The 20,987-nt window shown below is 46.5% G+C and overlaps 1 protein-coding gene across 2 annotated transcripts in view; it reads right to left on the bottom strand.

Annotated features, from left to right (window-relative positions):
• The window catches only part of SORCS2 (sortilin related VPS10 domain containing receptor 2), a 579,194-nt gene that overhangs the window by 333,699 nt on the left and 224,508 nt on the right, over window positions 1–20,987 (bottom strand). For both annotated transcript variants that reach the window (XM_017853405.1, XM_017853404.1), the window contains exon 2: window positions 13,976–14,043. In XM_017853405.1, coding sequence (XP_017708894.1) covers window positions 13,976–14,007 — 32 coding nt within the window. In that variant the 5' untranslated portion in view covers window positions 14,008–14,043. The remainder of the gene's footprint in view (window positions 1–13,975; window positions 14,044–20,987) is intronic.

A 20,987-nucleotide genomic window follows, 5' to 3' on the forward strand; every position in this document is an offset into this window, starting at 1 on the left:
AATGTTTAGGCTCATTTTACAGAGGAGGCTCAGAGAGGTCACCAAGAAGCGAAATATGGAGACAGAATGGAAACAAAGGCCTGTCTGTGTGCACAGAGGACTTTCCGTGCTTCTCATCACCTTAAGGGTACAGCTCCCCTTACAGTGTAAGACTGTTTCTCTCTGAAGTCCCCCTCTTTCTGGAAGACCAAAGGGCAAAGCATATAACCTCTTACATTTTCCCATCTGAAAACTGGCTATGAACTCTCAGCATTATCTACCAAGAACGGCCTAATCAGCAGGACAGCTCTTCGTTTGCTCCAACATTAGGGGACACAGAGAGGAATGTTGTGGTACCCAGGACAGCCCATAGGCTGGTAAGACACTCTGCAGAAGGCTTTGTCAATTTCAGCGTGGTCACACCATGGGGATGTCCCCCAAGGCCATCATTGGCCTCTGCAGAGAAGGACTTTGATGCTTCTTGCTATCAGTGAGTGTCAGAGGATGCTGCATTGCTGTTGGACTCCACTGCTCAAATTCCTCAGACTGCATTCACAACATATGTTAAAATTCTATACATTAAAAGACAGAAAAAACAAGGAGACTTTTGGTTCCAAAATAGTAGCATAGAAGCAACCTGGCTTCACTCTCACCTGCAGAAAACCAAAAACAAATATACAACACTGAGATGATCACCAGCAATATTTCAGAATGCAAATATGAAGATGAGACCGTTCCCAGAGCCACAGAGAAGTGAAAAGACTCAGAGCAGATGGTAAGAAAATTGCACTTCCACGTCCTTGATGCCTCTCTCCCCATCCTGCCTGGCATCGAGCCTGCAGAAAACGTACTGCCAACTCACTGTTTCTGCCCTGGAAAAAGTGGGATTGAGGTGGACAACCAGCTTCCCCATCATCTTGGGTTCTCTGGCGGGAGACTGTTCCGGCCGTGATCCACAGAAAACATTTCAAGTGCTGACAGGAGAAATATCCCTGAGGACATCAGGGACAAAGAAGGGAGGAAGGACTACCAAGCCCAGCCCTGAAAACTCTGCTCTGGAATTTGGCCAAAGGAGACTCCAAATCAGAGTGTCTGTTCAGCAGCACCATGGTGTTGGAGATTTATTCCACAGGTTCCCGGGCATGAACCCCTAGCTACCATCCCCATACTACCCAGAAATCCCCTTTGATACCTCCCCCATTTGGAAAGGGCAGCACTCCAGTCCTTTACTACAGCCAAGGAGAACCTGGGCTTAAGGCACCACTTAGAGTCAAAAAGGAGGCAGTGGCTTAGCTGTAAAGAATTTTTAACCAAAACAAGTCAGACAGAGAAGACTATAATAAATAACGAATCCTTTAACGCAAAGACACTGACATACATCCACAAGAAACAATAGCAAACAGGGAACCATGATCTCCCAAAATGGACAAAGTAAGAAAACAGTAACTGACTCGCATGAGATGATATGTGAGCTCCCTGACCAAGAATTAAAAACTGCATTTTAAAGAAAACTTCAAGATAACACAGAAAGGCAATGCAGAAATTTATCAGAGTAATTTAACAAAGAGAAATCTTGGAACTGAGAAAAACACCTGTGGAACTGAAAATTTCACTAGAGGCTCTCAACAGCAGAATGGATCAAGCAGAGTAAAGAATCAGTGAGCTTAAAGACAGCCTATTTGAAAATATAGTCAGAGGAGAAAAAAGAAAAAAAGAATAAAAAGGAACAAAGATCACCTGCAAATATAGAAAATTACCTCAAAGAGCAAATGTAAGGATTATTGGTGTTCAGGAGAAAGTAGAGGAAGAGCAAGAGGTAGGAATCTTATTCAAAGAAATAATAACAGAAAACTTTCCAAAACTTGAAAAAGATATAACTATCCAGGTACAGGAAGGTCAGAGAACACCAAACAGATTCATCCCAAATAAGACTGCCCCCAAGGCATATAATAATCAAACTCTCAAAGGTCAAGGACAAAGAGAGGATTTAAAAAGCAGCAAGAGAAAAGAAGCAAATAACCCATAAGGAACGTCAATTCATCTGGCAACAGACTTCTCAAAGGAAACCGTACAGGCCAGGAGGGAGTGGAAAGACATTTTCAAAGTGCTAAAAGAAAAAAAAACTGTCATCCAAGAATACTTTAGTCAGCAAAGTTATCCTTCAAATATGAAAGACAGATACCATCTTTTCTAGACAAACAAATGCTGAGGGAATTCACCACCACCACATCTGTCTTAGAAGAAAGGTTAAAGGGAGTTCTTCAATCTGAAAGGAAAAAAACAAAGCAAAACACTAGCATGCAAAAAATAAATAAAAAATAAAAAACACCCTGAAGGCTTAGAATCCATTGTTAAAATTAGGGACATGGACAAACCCAGAATACTCTAATACTGTAATTGTAATACACAATCCACTCATAATGCTAGTATGAAGCCCAGAAGATAAATCTATTAAAAACAGTAATAGCTACAACAACTTGCTAAGAAATAGGTAATACAGAAATATGTAAATGGAAACAACTAAAAGTAAAATATGGGGAGATGAGGATAAAGGGTATAATTTTGTTTGTTTGTTTCTATTCTTTCTTTTCCTTGTGATCTAAATTATCATCACTTTAAAATAACATGCTATAAGATGTTTTTATAAGCCTCCTGATAACCACCATGCAAAAACCTATAATAGATTTAATAAAATAAATATCAATAAATTTGAACATACTCCCAGAGAAAATCACTTAACCACAAAGAACAACAGTAAGAAAGGAAGAGGGGATATACAAAATAAACAGTAAACAAGAGACAAAATGGCAGTAGTAAGTCCCTACTTATGAATAATAGTACTGAATGTAAATGACCTCGATTTTCCAATGAAAAGGCATAGAGTGGCTGAATAGATAAAGAAACAAATCTCAACTATATCATGCCTACAAGAAACCCACTTCACCTATGACACATAGACTGAAAGTGATGGGCTGGAAAAAGTTATTCCATGCAACTTGAAACCAAAAAAGAGCAGGAGTAGCTCTATTTATATCCAATAAAATAGGCTGCAAATCAAAGGCTATAAAAAGAGACAAAGCAGGTCACTATATAATGATAAAGGGGTCAATGCAGCATGAGGATGTAACAATTCTAAATACCTATGCCCTCAATACAAATCTTCCAAGTCTATAAAGCAAACATTAATAAATCTAAAGAAAGAGATAGACTGAAATACAATAACAGTAAGAGACTTTAACACTCCTCTCTCAGTTATGAACAGTTATGGACAGATCATCCAGACAGAAAATCAACAAAGGAACATCAGAGTTAAACTACACACTAGGCGTAATAGGCCTAACTGGCATTTAGGGAACATTTCACCCCAATGCTATAGAATTCATCAGCACATAGAGCATTCTCCAGAATAGACCATATCTTAGGTCACAAAACAGGTCTGAACAAATTTTTAAAAGTAGAAATCATATTAAGTATCTTTTCTGACCACAAATAAATAGAACTAGAAATCAATTACAAGAAGAATCTCAGAAACTCCACAAACACATGGAAATTAAACAACATGCTCCTGAATGGCCAATGAGTCAATAAAGAAATTGAGAAAGAAATCATAAAATTTATAATTTATAAAACTGAAACACAACACAGCAAAATCTATGGGACACAGCAAAGGAAGTACTAAGAGGAAAGTTTATAGCAATAAACATCTATTTCACAACAGAGAAAATATTTAAATAAACAGCCTAATGATACGCCTCAAGGAACTAGAAAAAAACATATCAAATCCCAAATTAATAGAAAGAAAGAAATAATAATTATCAGAGCAGAAATAAATGAAATTGAGACCAAAAAACTCTACAGAAAATCAACAAAATGAAAAGTTGGTCTTTTGAAAAGATAAAATCAACAAACTAGACTAAGAAAAGAAGAAAGAAAACTCCAAATAAATAAAATCAGAAATGGAAAAGAGACATAACAACTGAGACCACAGAAATACAAAGAGTTACGAGGACTAGTATGAACAACTATATGCCAACAAATTGAAAAACCTGGAAGAAATGGATAAATTCTTGGACACATACAACCCACCAAGATTGAACCATGAGAAAATAGAAAACCTCAATAAATCAACAATTAGTAATGAGATCAAAGCTATCATAAAGTCTCCTATCCAAAAAAAAACAAGCCTAGGACCCAGTGGTTTCACCACTGAATTCTACCAAACATTTAAAGAAGAACTGATACCAATCCTATTCAAACTGCTCAAAAATAACTGAAGAGGAGGCAATACTTCCAAACTCATTCTCTGAAGCCAGCATTGCCCTGATATCAAAACCAGACAAGGACACACACACACAAAAAAACTACAGGCCAATATCACTGATGAATAATGATCCAAAAATCCTCAACATAATGCTAGCAAACTGAATCCAACAACACATCACAAAGATAATACACCACGATCAAGTGGATTTTATACCAAGCATGCAATGATGGTTTAACATATGCAAATCAATAAATGTGATACATCACATACAAACTAGGCATAGAAGGAATATACTTCAAAATATTAAAGCCATATACAACAAACCCACAGCCAACATTATACTGAATGGGGAAAAGTTGGAAGTATTTCCTCTAAGAACTGGAGCAAGACCAAGATGCTCACTTTCACCACTCCTATTCAATATAGTACTGGAAGTCTTGGCCACAGCAATCAGCCAAGAGAAAGAAATGAAAGGCATCCAAATTGGAAAAGAAGAAGTAAAATTATCCCTGTTGACTCATGACATGATCTTATAGCTGGAAAAACTAAAGACTCCATGAAAAAACAGATTTGATACATGAAAGTTAAAATAAAGACTAAAGACTAGTATCTTTTATTTTAGTTTTATTTTAAAACTAAAGACTCCATGAAAAAACAGATTTGATAAATGATAATGATCTAGCTAAGAATGAAATCAAGAAGGCAATCCCATTTAAAATTGCTACCAGAAAAATACCTACAAATAAATTTAACCAAGGAAGTGAAAGATCTCTACAAGGAAAACTACGAAATACCTCTTTAGAAATTGTAGATGACACAAATGAAAACACATTTCATACTTATGGATTAGAAGAATTAATACTGTTAAAATGACCATACATTCCAAAGCAATCTACGGGTTCAATGCAATTCCTAACAAAATATCAACATCATTTTTCACAGAATTAGAACAAATAACCCTAAATTCAAATGGAACCCAAAAAGAGCCCACATAGCAAAAGAAATCCTAAGCAAGAAGAACAAAGCTAGAGGCACCACGTTACCTGACTTCAAATTATATTACAAGGCTACAGTAAACAAAACAGCATGGTACTGTTATAAAAATAGACACATAAACCAATGGAACAGAATGTAGAACCCAGAAATAAAGCCACATATTTACAGCCAACTCATCTTTGCCAAAGCTGACAAAAACATAACTAGGAAAAATACACACTCTTCAATAAATGTTGCTGGGAAAATTGAATTGTCCTGTGCAGAAGAATAAAATGGACCCCGATCTCTCACCACATACAAAAATCAACTCAAGATGGATTAAAGATTTTAATGTAATGTCCAAAACTATAAAAATGCTAGAAGAAAACCTAGGGAAAGCCCTTCTGAATATTTGTCTAGGCAAAGAATTTATTACTCAGACCACAAAAGCACAGGCAAATAAAACAAAAATAGGCAAATAGGCCTTAATTAAACTAAAAAACTTCCACACAGCAAAAGAAATAACCAACAGTGTGAACAGACAACCTACAGAATGGGAGAAAATATTTGCAAACTATTCATCCAACAGGGGATTAATATCTAGACTTTATAAGGAACTCAAACAACTCAACAACAACAACAACAAAAACCAAATAATCATATTTAAAAGTGAGCAAAGGACACAAATAGACATTTTTCAAAAGAAGACATACACATGGTCGATGGGCAGATGAAAAAATGCTCAACATCACCAATCATCAGAGAAATGCAAATTAGATCCACAATAAGATATCATCTTACACCAGTCAGAAGGGTATTCATAAAAAGACAAAAAATAACAGATGTTGGTGAGGATATTGAACAGTGCAACTCTTGTACACTGTTCATGGAAATATAAGTTAGTACAGCCTCTATGGAAAACTGTTTAGAGATTGCTCAAATACCTAAAAGTAGAATTACCATTAGATCCAGCAATCTCACTACTAGGTATCTACCCAGAGGAAAAGGGAAAAGAAATTAGGATATCAAAAATATACCTGTACTCATGTTTATCGCAGCACTATTCACAATAGAAAAGATGTGGAATCAACTCAAGTGTCTATCAGTGGATTACTGGATAAAGAAAATGTGGCATATATACATAATGGAAGCCTACTCAGCCATGAACATGAATGAGATCATGTCTTCTGCAGCAACATAAATAGAAATGGAGGTTGTCATCTTAAGTGAAACAAGGCAGACCCAGAAAGATAAATACCACATGTCCTCATTCATAAATGGGTACTAAAAAATATATACATATGGAGGCAGAGAGAATGACAGACAGTGGAGACTTGGAATTGTAAAGGGGTACGGAGGGGTGGAATATCCAAAATTACTTCATATGTGCAGTGCACAGTATTCGGGTGATGAATACTCTAAAAGCCCTGACTTCACCATTATGCAATCTACACATGTAACAAAACTGTACTTGTACCGCATAAATTTATATAAACAAAAATAATATTTAAATAAAAATTAAAGATTACAGAATTAAATGAGACTGAGAAATGTTGTATAACCTTCTCCTGGAGAAGTATAACGTGTATTAGTGTATCAGAGAGCTTAACAAATCCTACTGTAAGTAAATCTGAAACTTTCTTCCCTAAAATATATTTATCAAATATGACCACACAATATGTATTTTCTGGAAACAGTGATTTCTTAAAATACTTCAAATTACCATTCAGGAAGCATTCCCTTCCCTCCACCCCACCAACCTCCTCAAACTGTACTCCCCCACCACCGCCCCACCGACGTTGAACCTGACCATGGCTGTGGCAAATGGAACCCTAGCAAATATGATGTGAGCAGAAGTCTTAAAATGTGCTTGTGTGGTTGAGCTTGGCTCCTGAGCTCTGGTGTTTGGCATGAGAAGAACATGTCCTGGTGGCCTATGTCCTGTTCCTGTCAACTTGGGTCCAAGCACAAACAGATATGAAGCAGACCCAAGCCCACCAACCAGCAGCCTGAACACCCAACCAAACCTTGACCAAAGCAATCAAACCACAGTCAACACAGGGCTGTGAGAATAAATGCTGAGTACATGCCACTGGGTTTGGGGGTGGCTTGTTACACAGCATTATGGTTATAATAGCTGACTAATACACCACCCGTCAGAATTGCTATTCTAACAATTGCACTTTGAGACATAAATGTGGCATGGTAAAACATTCTTAGGAGGAAACCTTCTTAGAAGGTGTCGGGAAAGAATGAATGGTACCTGGCAGGAGTTCAAGACACATTTGGAGGGCATATCTTAAAAGTAAGGGGCCTGGAAATGACATAGGCTTTTTAGAGTGGAGAGGTAGGGGTCAAGAAAAGTTAAGCAACCCAAGTGTAAAAGACAGGCATGAGATATGAGCAGATGAGTCACAGAGGAGGAGAACCAAAAAGTCAACAAACAGAAAAATATGTTCCATCTTTCCAGGTATCAGGAAGATGCAAAATAGCAAGATTAAGCTGTAATCTCACACCCACTTGAGTGCAAACATGGGAAGTCTGATAACTCCAAGGTGTGGAGCAGTGAGTCACCTCACAGATAAGTTAGCAATAGGTAGAGAAAAAGGAAGTTGCGCACACACCTTCCACCCTATCCAAGCATCTGACTGGAGACATGTTCACAGATGCTTGCTGCAGCCCTGATTGGAGTGGCAAAAATCTCAGGATAGAAATCCTAGCACTCCCACAGCAGGGGAAAATGTAAATCAAATACATTACATGTGCTACATGGACAAATTACCTACACAAAGTTGGGCAGATAAAGCAAACTTCAAAAGGCAAAGTAATGTCATTCTTTGCAAAACAAGCTAAGCAGTAGAACATATTGATTGCAGGTAGACATACATATATACATACAGACGACAATCAAGACAAATTATGATTTGTATATTGTGTTTTATGTTTTTAATATAAAAGGGGGATGATCCACACCAATTTCAGGGTAGAGGTTACTTCCAGGTGGGTGGTGAGGATGGGTGAGGATGGAGGAGAGAGTTGAACTTCATCAGAATCTATCTTAGTGTATTTCTTTGAGAGAGAGCGATTCGAAACATATATGGAAAAAATTGACATTGATGACAGCTAGATTACAGGCATTGAGCTGGACTGGGCTCTGGTGTGGTGAAAACTGAGGCCCTAAATTTCAGTGGCACCCACATTATTCCTGCTCACCATCCACTGGCCCGCACTAATCATGCGACCCCAAACTAACCACAAGGGAGACTGGGACGAAGGGAATTATGGATTATTTAGTGAACACTCACTTGGCTCTCTTTCGTGGGTACCTGGGCATGTGCCCTACCATGGTCTGTACTTTTCAGGATATGTTCAAGATTTATTAATTAAAGTAAAGATAAAGAAAAAGAATCACTTACTATCCCTAACAAAAAGGAGAGGATTCAACCAAGTCATCCTATAGAAAACCTGGGACTAGTTCCACTCCCAATTGTCCTGAGACTGCCCCTGGATGAAGGTCCTGCTTGAAGTCAAATGCACCCAGGAAGTGGTAGGGTTGGCCCAGCATTAATGTGGTCCTGGTTCAGGGATGGCACAGGAACAGAATCCCCTGGTCTATAGGACTGTCCCCCTGCTTCAAATCCACTCTGCCCAACAGCTGTGCTCAGTGTGAAGCAAGGGTGATCCCTGAGGCTGCATCACAGCAGGAGGCAGGGCACAGGGAGCAGCCCAAGGTAAGCTTTCTCTCTAGCTCAGAATGCTTGCAGAACCCTCTTCCTCCTCCTGACAGAATAAGAGCCAACTCTAATTTCCTGGCTTCCACATCCCCTAAGATGACCTTGTAAATGTAAAGGGTCTTCTAGGTATCAGCAGTGTTTCCCAAAAACCACACCACCATCCATCCTTTCTTCCATTCACCCATCCATCTGTCCATCCATCCACCCACCCATCCATCCACATATCCATCTGTTCATCTATCTATCCATCAATCCATTCATCCATCTGTCCATCTATCAGTCCATCCATTTATCCATCCATTCATCCGCTCATGTATCCATTCATTCATCCATCCATCAGTCCATTCATTCATCTGTCCATCTGTCCGTCCATCCATCCATCTGTCCATCATTTCATCTATTCATCTATCAATCCATTCATCCATCTGTCCATTCATCCATCCATGCTTCCATTCATCTATCCATCTATCCATTCATCCATTTGTCCATCCATCCATCCATTCATCTATCCATCTATCTATCCATTCATCCATCTGTCCATCCATCCATCCATCCATCCATTAATCTGTCCATCTATTCTTCCATCATTCATCCATCTGTCCATCCATCCATCTGCCCATCCATCCACGCATCCATTCTTCCATCCATCTATCAATCCTTTCATCCATCTGTCCATCCATCCATCCATCCATTCATCCATCTATCAATCCATTCATACATTTGTCCATCCATCCATCCATCCATCCATCCATCCATCCATCCATCCATCCATCCGTCCGTCCGTCAATCCATTCATCCAATGCCCACCATGTATCTCCTGTGCCAGATCTGAGTTTGGTTCCAGGGATCTGGTGATCAATAAGATAAACCTGGCAGGTCTCCATGCTCACATCCTCAACCAGCCTATGTTCTAGGGGGAGTGGTGGTGCGGGGGGGCAAACCATAAACAGGAACTCCCACACTTCAATGAGAGAGGTTATGAAGAATGCCTAGGGGCCTCTTTGCACTGAGTAGTGAGGGAAGCTTCTTTGAAGAAAAGAGGTTTATGGGGAGACTGAATGGGGGGCAGGATCCAGTACCTGGCGTTGGTGCCACGTGCACTCCAGGCAGCAGCCACAGTATGCAAAGACCCTTACAGGGACTGAGCTCGGGGTAGTCCAGGGTCAGCCAAGAGGCTACTGTCACTGGACACTGAACAGTAAGAGGTGGAGTGGGAGGAGCTGAGACTGGGGATGGGGTAGGAGCCAGGGGTGGGGTTTTTGCAGGGGGTATGGCTTGTATGTTATTTCAAGTACCCTGGAAGGATTTTAAACCTCGGTCCTAACCAGCCCAACTTCTGGCTACTTGAAGTGTGGTCCCCAGACCAGCAGCAAGGGCAGCACTCGGGAGCTTGTTAGAAATTCAAAGTCTTGGGCCACCCTGGAAACCGGTGGAATCTGACCATGTGCTCCTTGCAGGAAGATCCCAGGAGCCCCGAGTGCCTCTGGAGCCTGAGAAGTACTGCACTAGATCTGCTGTTCACGTGCTCCTCCCCCAGGGTAAACCTCTGAGAGGACCTACCCTGAACCCACACCTTCCCTGGCTGGCCCAAGCTGCAGCACTTTTTAAGGGCTTTTCTAAGTGACTTCTTTGTGCCTCTGCTAAGACCCCACAGTCTACACATCGGGTTTTGCTCAACCCTCTGTGGCTTCTGTGGCTTGTGTGAGTGAGACGACGTGGAGGAGCATGCCCTGCACACTTCAAACCCTGATGCCAACTAGGGGCTTTCCAGGGAAGAAGGGTGCTCCCCTCCTCACCCCCAGCCTTTTGCACCGATTCAAGGGGGCCCGGGATTGAGCAGAAGACCCCATCACCACCACAAGAAGAAAGGGCAGAGCACTGAACCATCATGGAAGCCAGGAGGGGGTGCCGCTGACGCGGGGCCGGATAAATGCAGGACAATTAAAAACACATTCAGCTTAGATTTCAGAGAGCCACTTCCAGAATGAAAACACCGTACCTGTCATTAACAGTGTATCTGTTGCAATTACACAGAAGGATTCTTAGGAGACGCAGTGCACATTCATTAATTGTGCCTTTAATAGCCCTATTTAATATGTGCTCTCCAGACGAGGGCACCGCCAGCCTTCCATCTACAGGGGCCTAAATCGCAGACACAGGGTGGGGGCGGGAGGAGGCCAATGGTAAGCTCTCAACTCTCAACACCAACTTCCTGCATGAGTCCCAAAACAGAGGGTGAGGACAGGAGCAGGTAATGTGCAAAGGAGAAAATGTAAGTAGTAATTAACACAGAAAACTGCTCCTCCTCAATAGGAAACAAAAAAAAATGCAAATTAAAGCAATGATCCGTCCCCTTCCTGCCCTCGGCTCCTCCTGTCAAATGAGCAGGAATCAGAAAAGTCACTGGCAGGACGCAGGGCACTGCCTGGGTGGGAATGCACATTCCTCTTGAGGAAGAATTGAATGCCACCGCACACCAGCTGTAAATCCACTCACACTCCCTGGTTCAGTCATATAACTGATTCATCCCAGGGAAAAAAATGAAAAGGAAAACTACCTGCTTAAATTTTTTATGGCAGCATCAATAAGGGGACAGCTAAGTATTAGAGCGAACCAACTCCAGGGGCTCATACCAGCCATAAAAGAAATGACGACGCAGACCCTGTCACTACGTGGAAAAACGAGAAACATATTTTATAAATGATAAAAAAATAAAAGCCTGCATTCTGTGTCCCTACCTATATAATATGTTAGCATCAGAAAAGATAATATAAACAAAGAAAGGAATGGCTCCGATGGGTAGGGATGTGGATGAACTTTGGTGAGATGACTGATGTCTCTGCATGCATTTTTAATAAAGGCAAAGAAACATCTGGTGATGAGAGATGGTGATGAGAAGGGAACACGGAAAATTAAAATCTGTCAATTTGCTTCGGAGAAAAACTGAATTCAGATCATGTACTGTTCTAGGGACATTTCACACATTTCCTCATTCAGTTCTCACAACTTCCCCTCAGGGGCATCTTATCCCCATTTAACAGATATGGACGGAGGCTCTCAGGAGGAGAAGGAAGCCCCCACCACCCGGCCCTTGGAGCAGCTGTGAGTGGGTGGTTTGGCCTCTCTGCTGCCACCTGCTTCTGAGGAATCCTGTCTGGAGCCTGTTAAGTGAGGGGTCTTGGGTCCCATGCCAGAAAGCCAGACAGTCAGTCCCACCCCATCCCCACCGCACAAGGACTCCAGCAAACATGAACTAAGCCAGCAACTCTGTCGTATAAGTGCAGATCACACCGGGAAAGATCGCTCCCTGTTCAGACAGTCTTATTGCCTCCAAGTCCAGCCACACTGAGAGGCTGCAGTGAGGGGAGGGAAGCAGGTGCTCTGGAAACTTCTGAGGTGGGTGGCCCCAGGCAGATCCCTCCATGCCAAGGAGGGCTGCAGCCCAGTGCTTGACAGCCATGCTGGAGTCGGGGCGAATCAGGTAACTGAGGGCCTTTGCTGGAAGGAGGAGAAGACTTGACCATCTTCATCTGCTTTGTCACCGAGGAACCCACCCTGAGACCCCCTGCCCAGCAGCGAGGGCACCCTCCCTGGGCCTTCCCTGTCCAGGAGTGTTGGTCCCAAAACCGGCCTTGGAACTTACATTTTCAAAGAGCAGCAGTGAGATTTCACAGGGCCCACAGAGCTTACAGTTTTCTGCTCTTGTCTGGAAGTAGTGAACGCCGCCTTGCCCAGCACTGGAGGAACGAGACATTTTCAAAGCAACCCACCAGTACACAAAGCAACGGGGGGCCGTGACAGGGAACATCCGTCCTCTACACAGGGACGCCGCCCATCACTCGCCCCCTGCTTTCTGGTGGTGACGATGGAACTAGAGGAGACCAGTGGGTCTGGGAGGTGAAGCCACACTGAGAGGAGCTTCTAGGAAATGTGTTTCTGCTGGGGAGCAGGTGAGGACCACTCAGGGGACTGTGAGGGTCTTAACCCCTGAGCTTGGCCTCATTAGCAGCACAGATGACCAGGCCCGTGGGCTCCAGGTGATGTCATTCCTTCAACAGCAAAAAAAGAACCCAACTCGAGACACCGTTTCAATAACTTCCCAGCGCATCGCAGAAATCCCTCAGTAAGAACCAACAGAATGAATGACCAAACCCCTTAGCTAAAAGCAAAGCCAAAATGGAAAATAAACCAACTCAAGGTCCTGATCAGCAGGGACAGGCATCTTTTTATGGATTTCAAATAGAAAAATGAATGATTACTTGAGAAACATATGTTGGAAAGCAAAACGGTTGGTTTCACACCCAGCGAACATGGAGGCGGTAATCGGTGCATAGAAGAAAGAGAATCTTTTGCGGGAGAAAAGCTTTGAAACCACAGCCCAGAGGCTGGGAACCATCTGTACCCTTCCTGGGTGAGTGGATGTAAATATTGAAGAGGATGATAACCAAAATGGGTTCTCAAAACCTCCTTCTTCCTCATCTCATTTAAAACATCCAAGGGGCAACCTAATGTTCCTGGGCTGGATTCACATTTCACGCATAAAGAGATATCCCCCATCGCCAGCGGCTTATTTATTTACCAAGCTCTTTGGCTAAGCCTGGAAGAAAGAAAAGTGTCCAAACAATGAGCATAATCAGAGCCTTTGGTGGACTCCAGGAGCTGCGTGTGAAGTTCTGAGCACAAGCGAAGGGAAATTGTGCACTGACCTGAATTCACAATGCAAACCCTCCTCCTCCGGGGAGGAAAGAAAGGAAGCGGGGAGAAAAACAGAAAGAAAAGAGAAGAAAGCCAAGATGCTTTCTGAGCAGTTGTCTATTCTGCAGTGCAATTTATACCCACTGCCCAAACTGTGAAGCTACTTTCAACTTTTCCCTTATGCATTCTCTAGCCAAAGAAAAGTTGCGAGGCCACCGACTCACAGAGGCTACGACAGTGAGGCATTTGGATCTCAGTCCTCAGCAGAGAGCCTGGGAAGACGGCGCACAGGTGCATAAGAGAAAGGCCTGCCATCGGGCTGACTTACCGCCACAGCGAACTTTCCAGAACCTTCCCCATGTCTGCGTGGTAGTACTTCGTCAGGATCAAGATCACCTGTGGTGTTAACAGAAAGTAAAAGGCAGAAATCAGTGGGTTCCAAGGTTCTCAAAGAGAGGTACAGCGACACCACTCCCTGCCAGAATTTGGGGTCTCTAAATATCAGCTGCCCAGGGGCCTCTCTCAGTGGGTATCCCCAGGAGGCTCTGGGCCAACCTGCATGAGAGCCCTTAGACGTGGGCTTATTTCTGCTCTGAGGACTGGCTTGTGCTCTGCAGAATGACTTTGGGAACATCTGAATCCAGTGACATCCACACAGTAGCTGCCACTTGTTGGAAATAATCTAAATCTAGCCCTGGAAAATCCCAAGCTGTGGCAAAGGGAGTGCCAGGGCAGTGGTCCCTGTGTGAGGACGCAGCGCATTTGGCAAGGCTTCTGGAGACGGGGCTGTGTCTCCACTAGCACATTAGAGGATCTCCAGAGCCTGCTGGAAACAGCTGCCAGGGCTGCAACCCAAGACCAGAGCAGGTCCCTGTGGTCTGTCTGTCGTTACTTGTCCTGGAGGGGTGCCTGCGGAGGCACAGCCAAGACGCTTGGGGGCCCAGGAGTCCTCGGTGGTACACACCTGTGTTTGTTGTTGAGACCATTCATTCATTCATTCATTCATCACACATTCATTCATTTATCACATACAGGGCCCTACCTGACCATGCTGTTCGCATTTCAGGCCTGTGCAGAAAATGCAACTATTTATAAAAATGAAAATAAAAGTGTTTAGGAGCACCTAACTGTTTTTTTGAAACAACTGTGTAAACAAAAAAAGGGTGGGGGTCAGGAATAAGGATGCACCAGCCCTGATGGGAAAAAGATTTTCCCAATTACTGCACTGGCCACTGCGTTTTCACGTACATCAAATTTCATTTCACTCACTGCCAGTCCCCATTAGCTGTTCCTAACACTCCCATGGCCAAGGAAGCCCCCAGGAGGTAAGATGGGAACAGCCTTGGGTTTTGGAGAGGCTGTTCGCCTAGTTATTTGGGGTCACCACCCTGGTCATCCCCAACGGTCGGGCTCCTCCATGGAAGCAGAGCTCTCTGCGCTCGGCCCTAAGGTGCTGTTTCCACGGATGGCAGCTGGGCTGACCTGTCTTTCCCTGGTGATTCGAGCAGGGAAGACACGAGGAGGAGCTGTTGCCCGAGATGGGATAGTGTGCATCTTCCAGGCAGCGATGATTTTAAAAAGCAAGGCCTTGTCAATCAGGGCCAGGTTGGCTATGCCACGCTCAGGAACAAAGCGATTTTCTCTTGTCAGCTCACAGCCTGCCGTCGGAGCCAGGACCCTCTGAGGAGTGGGGAGCTGACAGGGTGGGGACTTTAACCCATTGATTCACATTGGATATAGTCACGCTGTCCGCAGAGGGGGTTCTGTGCAGCCAGAGTGTGGCAGCTGGAAGGGACCTCAAAGTCTGTTTGATCCAGCCTCATCCGGGAGGAAATCCCTGCCCCAATCTGATCTTGGAGCAGGGAGATCCAGGCTCTGCCCTGGCCTCGAGGGGTGGAGCTCGGCTCTGGAGGGCACCCTGCCCTTCTGCCGACTGCTGGGTTTGGGGCGCACCCTGCTGTGAGGCTGGCTTCACGTCCCCGTCACTCCTGCTTGTACATTCCAGCTCTGCCGCTATGGACAGTCGCCCAATCACCCAGCAAGACTGCTTCCTCCTCCCCCTCCCTTAAGCGGAGAGTCCCCACCAGCCCACCCCCTCATTCTAAACCCCAGCATTTGGGGCCTTTGCACAAGGCGTTTCTCATCCTGGGATGCTCTTCCCGAACCCCCCCAGCCCTATTTCCTCAGTGAATTCCTGCTCAACCTTCAGATCTCAGTCTGACCCACACCGCCTCCAGGAAGGCCCCCCACACTGGGCTCAAAGCCCCCTCCATACACCCCCTCCAGCCCCACTGGACTCCCTGCAACCCCACACAGCTCACAGGGTCTGCTTTCACTGCTGAGTGATAAACCATTAAGGGTGGGAACCTTGTTTATCTCCCCAGTGCAGGGCACAGCACCTGCCGTATAACAAGCACTCACACCACTCACTGAGAGAAATACAGGTGACTTTATGCAAAGGAAGGATCATTTATGCAGTGAAGTTGGGCAGAGGCCAGTGCCCCACTCCCCACCACCACCACCGCACTCCTTCCACTCTGTCCTGGGGACAGAATCGCTCTACTGGCTTCAACCGGCCCAGCCGAATGGGACTTTGGATTCCTGTGGGGGTTGTCTTTGCCCAGGGCTGAAACAAGGAGATCGCCCAGGAAGGGCCAGTGCTGGAGGAGCCAGACAGCAAGGCAGCCCCACCACGACCTGACTCTGCAGTCATCAAGGAGAAGAACCCTGATGTGAGGTCCGACCACCCGGGTTCCATGCTTGGCTCTGCACTAGCGGACACTCAACTTCAACACATCTCAGTTTTCCAGTCTACGATGATGCCATGGTGATGATGAAACATTCAGTAGCAAACGTGAAATGACCCATAAGCCATAGGAGCTGTCGCCGTTAAGAATAGCGATAGCTAACAACCACTGGTTTCCGCGATGAGCCCCGCAGTTACAGCACCCCCCACCATGCCCCAGGGAGGCCGGAGACGTGCTGCCCCCCCAAACTCCCAGGAGCCCCGTGTTATGATCTCTGTTTTATAGATGAAGAAACTAAAACAGAGAGCGCTTCAATATTTTGCCAAAAACTACACACTCAGCAAAGTGGCAGAGTCAGAATTTGATCTCAAGCAATTCGACATCAAGTTCGGGCTCTTTGCTGCCACGCTGAAAGCCTGTGTTTTCAGAAGAAACTTCTATTAAAAGTGGTTTTGAAGAACCAAAACTTATGACATGCCCTTCTGGGGCCCTCGGCTAACAGCTTTGGAAATGAAATATCCCCGGGACAGTTTTTTCAGTGGCTGGTGTGTTAGCTTTGGGGCTCTTTGATCTGGGTGGGAGAAAAATCGGGAATGTGAGTCAGGGCCACACAGCCCCGGCCATTGCCAAGGGTCTCCTCCCATCCAGAGGCTGCCTGAGACCGCAGCCCACAGGGATCTTTCCCAGACGGCCAGGAATGTCCAAGCAGAAGACGAGGAAAGAAGAGCGACTGCTGCCCGCAAGAGGTCAGCCGCTGCCACCGCTCATTACTTCAAAGTCTCCTCAGGACACATCACCCCACGTCTCATCCTCTCGCCTCCCGTCCTCCCAGCTGTGGGGAAGGCAGTGCACGAATCTATTCCTTTTCTCCCAATGTCATTTTACCAAATGGGCCAGGGAGCCAGGGTGCTGGGTTCCCAATCGGTGCCGGCTCAGCCTGTGACAGCATGGACTCATCCACTCTCTCGCAGCCCCCGTCCCCCAACTGGGAGGGGCTGATATTACTGTACTCACATTACGGCTGAGGAAACTGAGGCACAGAACCGCCGAGTGACCTGCCTGGCATCGCACACAGCAGAGCCAGGAGCTCTTGTGCCCAGGCCCAGGGCTTTTATGGGTCTCCACTTCATTGCTGCCCTCACGCCTCTGTGATGCCTGCCTCCTAAGCATGGGCCAAGGAGATGCCCAGGGTTCCTCTGAGGCACCACCACCCAGGTCCAGCCCAGCAGCCCTGGCAGAGACGTCAGCCTCTTTGGAATTCCCGAACCTACCTGCCCGCCCCTGAGGCTGCTAGGCAGTAAGCTCCATGACGGTGGGGACTCCCCCACCCCTAAACCCCCATGAGCCTAGCACTGAGCAGAAAAATCCATCAATCTTTCCTTGAGTAAATCAATGAGTGGGTGAGTGCATGAGGACATGGATGAGCATCCATACAGCAGCTGATGCAGGCAGGAGGCAGAACCTGTCCTTCAGGCCCAGTCCCAGCCAACCCCAAAGCCCCTGATGTCTGGGGACTCCCGGCAGAGTCCATCAGCCGCTCCTCCTGACACCTAAGGGTAGGGAACACGCCCTGTCCTGGAGGCCCAGGGCTCCCTCACAGCGATGCCTGTCCTAACCCTCAGGGGAGAGGCTCCAGAACCCTGGGAGACACAAGGCTTCATCTTCCTTAGCCCAGTGAGAGCCCACACGAGGAGTTCCGCAGCGTGGAGTGTTCCAGATAGCCAGGGCCAGGCGACTGGCCTGCGACCTGCACAGCCATGAAGCCCCTGCACTTGGTTTCATGCTCTGCTGTTGCCGTCTGGAAATTCTTGAGAATGTCTGAACGGGGACCCTGCGCTTTCACTTTGCGCTGAACCCTGCAAATAATGGAGCCGGTCCTGCAGCAGCTGCCACTCCTCTAGCATCTGCGAGTTTCAGCGCTTCTCCAGCCCCGCTAATGGTTAAGGACTGTGTGTCTGCAGAGCACCCCGATTTTATTCACCCATTGTGCACCTACCTCCCTTGCAAGTGAGGGCGGATCTGGGTGAGGGGCTGGAAGGAGGTGTGTCAGATTCAACAACAGAGCTCACAGGAACTCAGGATGCCACCACCACTGCTTCACTTTAGAAATAGGGAAACTAAGGTTCAGAGAAAAGAAAGGGCTCGGCGGGGACAGACCCTGGTCCTGGTAGGTCCATATCCACAGCCTGGCCCGCGTCCACTGCCTCTGGCTTTATTCTAGGGAAGGGCCTGCTCCCTCTCTGAGAGGGACTGAGGGTACCCTTCCCAAGAAGGAAAAGAACGCTGAAGTCCACACTCAGTTCCTAGAGAGACCCAAGGCCGGCCATGGTGTCCCCACCCTGATCACCATAGCCAGCCCCCACCTCCACCATACAACTCAATGCCAAGCCCTGTGCTGGGCTCACAGGAGGGTCCTCTGCTCTGCACTGAGCCGTCCAACTTGCCTGGAGATGAGGGGCCTGGGCTACGTCTCAAAGCTCTGGCAGTGGGAGGGAGCTGAGGCTAACCAGCCTTGGACCCACAATGGCGTTAACCGGACTTTCTGCTGCTCTGGGGAATGGGGGCGGGCACAGAGGAAGTCTTAGCTTCAGGGTTGATGGGCCAGTAGCAAAGTCGTCAGCGTCTTCACCTGTGAACAGCATGAACTGGGAAGTCAATACTGTCTTTGCCAGGTGGCCCTGGCAGAGTGGGCACTTCTCAGATGGACTAAAATGAAACAAAGAGGGTGTGATGCAGGGTGGCCAGGCTCGCTGAGCCTCGGTTTCCTGATCTGAGGAATGGTGCTAACTGGGAGATTGCGGGAGGGTCTCCCCATCTCTTTGCATCTATCCACACAAACTTAGGCCAGAAATCAGAATGTAGATGCCCGACGCTCAGCCCCTCCTCCCTGAGTGGCCACTGGCACGTTTCCAAGCCCACAGAGTTCGCAGTTTCTCCACCTGTCAGATGGAGAAGTTGCTCCCTTCCAAAAACTAGAGCCAATCGATGGCTGTAGAACCCCCAAACATCATGAAATCTGTTCCATTCCAAACAACCGAATAATAAGCCCTGGGAGTTTCTAAAAGGCCATTTTCATAAACTGCTCCACCAAATCCTTCCCCAAACGTAACCAGCATCCACCAGGAGCGAGGTCAGCTGTTCCATAATCCAGGAGTCAGGTTCACCATTTACCATCCAAGGGAAGTTCACTGTGCCTCCTCTGAGACCCTGAGCCACTTCCCTCTGCTCTTGTGCAGTGGGGCCTGACTCAGCAGCATGGCAATGGCCCCAGGTACAAGCTCCTTATGGAGAGACGTGCAATAATCCCTTCGGAGAGACACACGGCGAGCTTTTCTGAGCCAGCCTGAACCCTGGCCCTGCATGAGTGCCTGGTTCCCCCAAGCTTCGTTTGCTCTTCAGGAGCGCTCGCCGTCGCCTCCTCAAATGTGCCGCTCTTAGGACAAGACGCGAGAAACGTTCTGAGCACCTCCAATTTCGGACACTGAGCCTTCCAAACAGCCAGTGGGAAATGATTGTGAAGCAGCCTTACACATGGTTGCCTTTGGGGGGCTCAAGAATAATAAAAAAGACAGACTCAGGCCCAATTCAGTTGCCAATCAATACACATAAAGCACCAAATACTACTACTAATAGTAAAAGACTGTAAGAATTTAGTGTTGATGGCAAACTCCAAAATCAACACCCCACTGAAAAACGGAGAAATTGAGGTCAGCGTCCAAGGCCCCCGAAGGCCCCCAGTGTCACTGAGGTCTCCCTGGCTAAGCCGCACAGCCGTGGGCCTCCTCCTCACAGCGGGGACTGGCTTCCCGGAGCTCCTGGAAATGCAGACCCCCAGGCAGCCCCACCCCAGGTCTGCAGAAGCTTCATTTCATCGCTCACATTTGAGGGGCTGCCCTGGCAAGGTGTCCCCAGGAGGGAGGCCCGCACCCCTGCTCACTGTCCTTCAGCCTCATCAGGAAGCTGGAGCTCCTCCTGTCACTCAACAGTCTGGTTCCCTCCACTCTCACTGCCGTGGACTCCGCTCCAAACACACCCCCTCGGCCACAAGCTCCTGCCTTGACTCTGTCACCACCCCCAGGCCTTTGCATATTTGGATTGCTGTGCTCTTCCCATTCTCACTTCTGCACTGTCTCCCTCCTGCTCATTCTCAAGGCCACCGCCTCCTAGAAGCCTCCCCTGACCACCCTGTGCACCCCAGGAGGGGAGGAGCTGTGTCAGCCTCAGACACCTCCATCTCCTGAGTCTCACCAGGGCTGGCACACAGGGAGTGTCTGAATCATCATTGCTGAGTGAATTCATCAGCAGCAGGCTGACTCAGAATAGCCAAAACCCACTCCTGGTGAGGTCTTTCCTCATCCCCACTCCACCTGTGTACTCGCCCAGGTGTGGACATGGGCTCTGGAGTCTGTAAGAAATCCCATCAGTGGGGTCCATGGGCAGTGGCCCGCCTGAGTCTCAGACATGCCTCGCTGGTACAGGTCACATCACTCAGGCCCAACTCAGACCCTCAACTGTCCTGGGATCACACAGGATTTGGCCAAATTCACTCCACATCAGTCACTCCACACCCACCAACTGGAGCTGTTCTTAAAG

The sequence above is a fragment of the Rhinopithecus bieti genome, unplaced genomic scaffold, assembly GCF_001698545.2.
Source record: "Rhinopithecus bieti isolate Rb0 unplaced genomic scaffold, ASM169854v2 scaffold_35903, whole genome shotgun sequence".
In the NCBI taxonomy this organism is placed as follows: domain Eukaryota; kingdom Metazoa; phylum Chordata; class Mammalia; order Primates; family Cercopithecidae; genus Rhinopithecus; species Rhinopithecus bieti.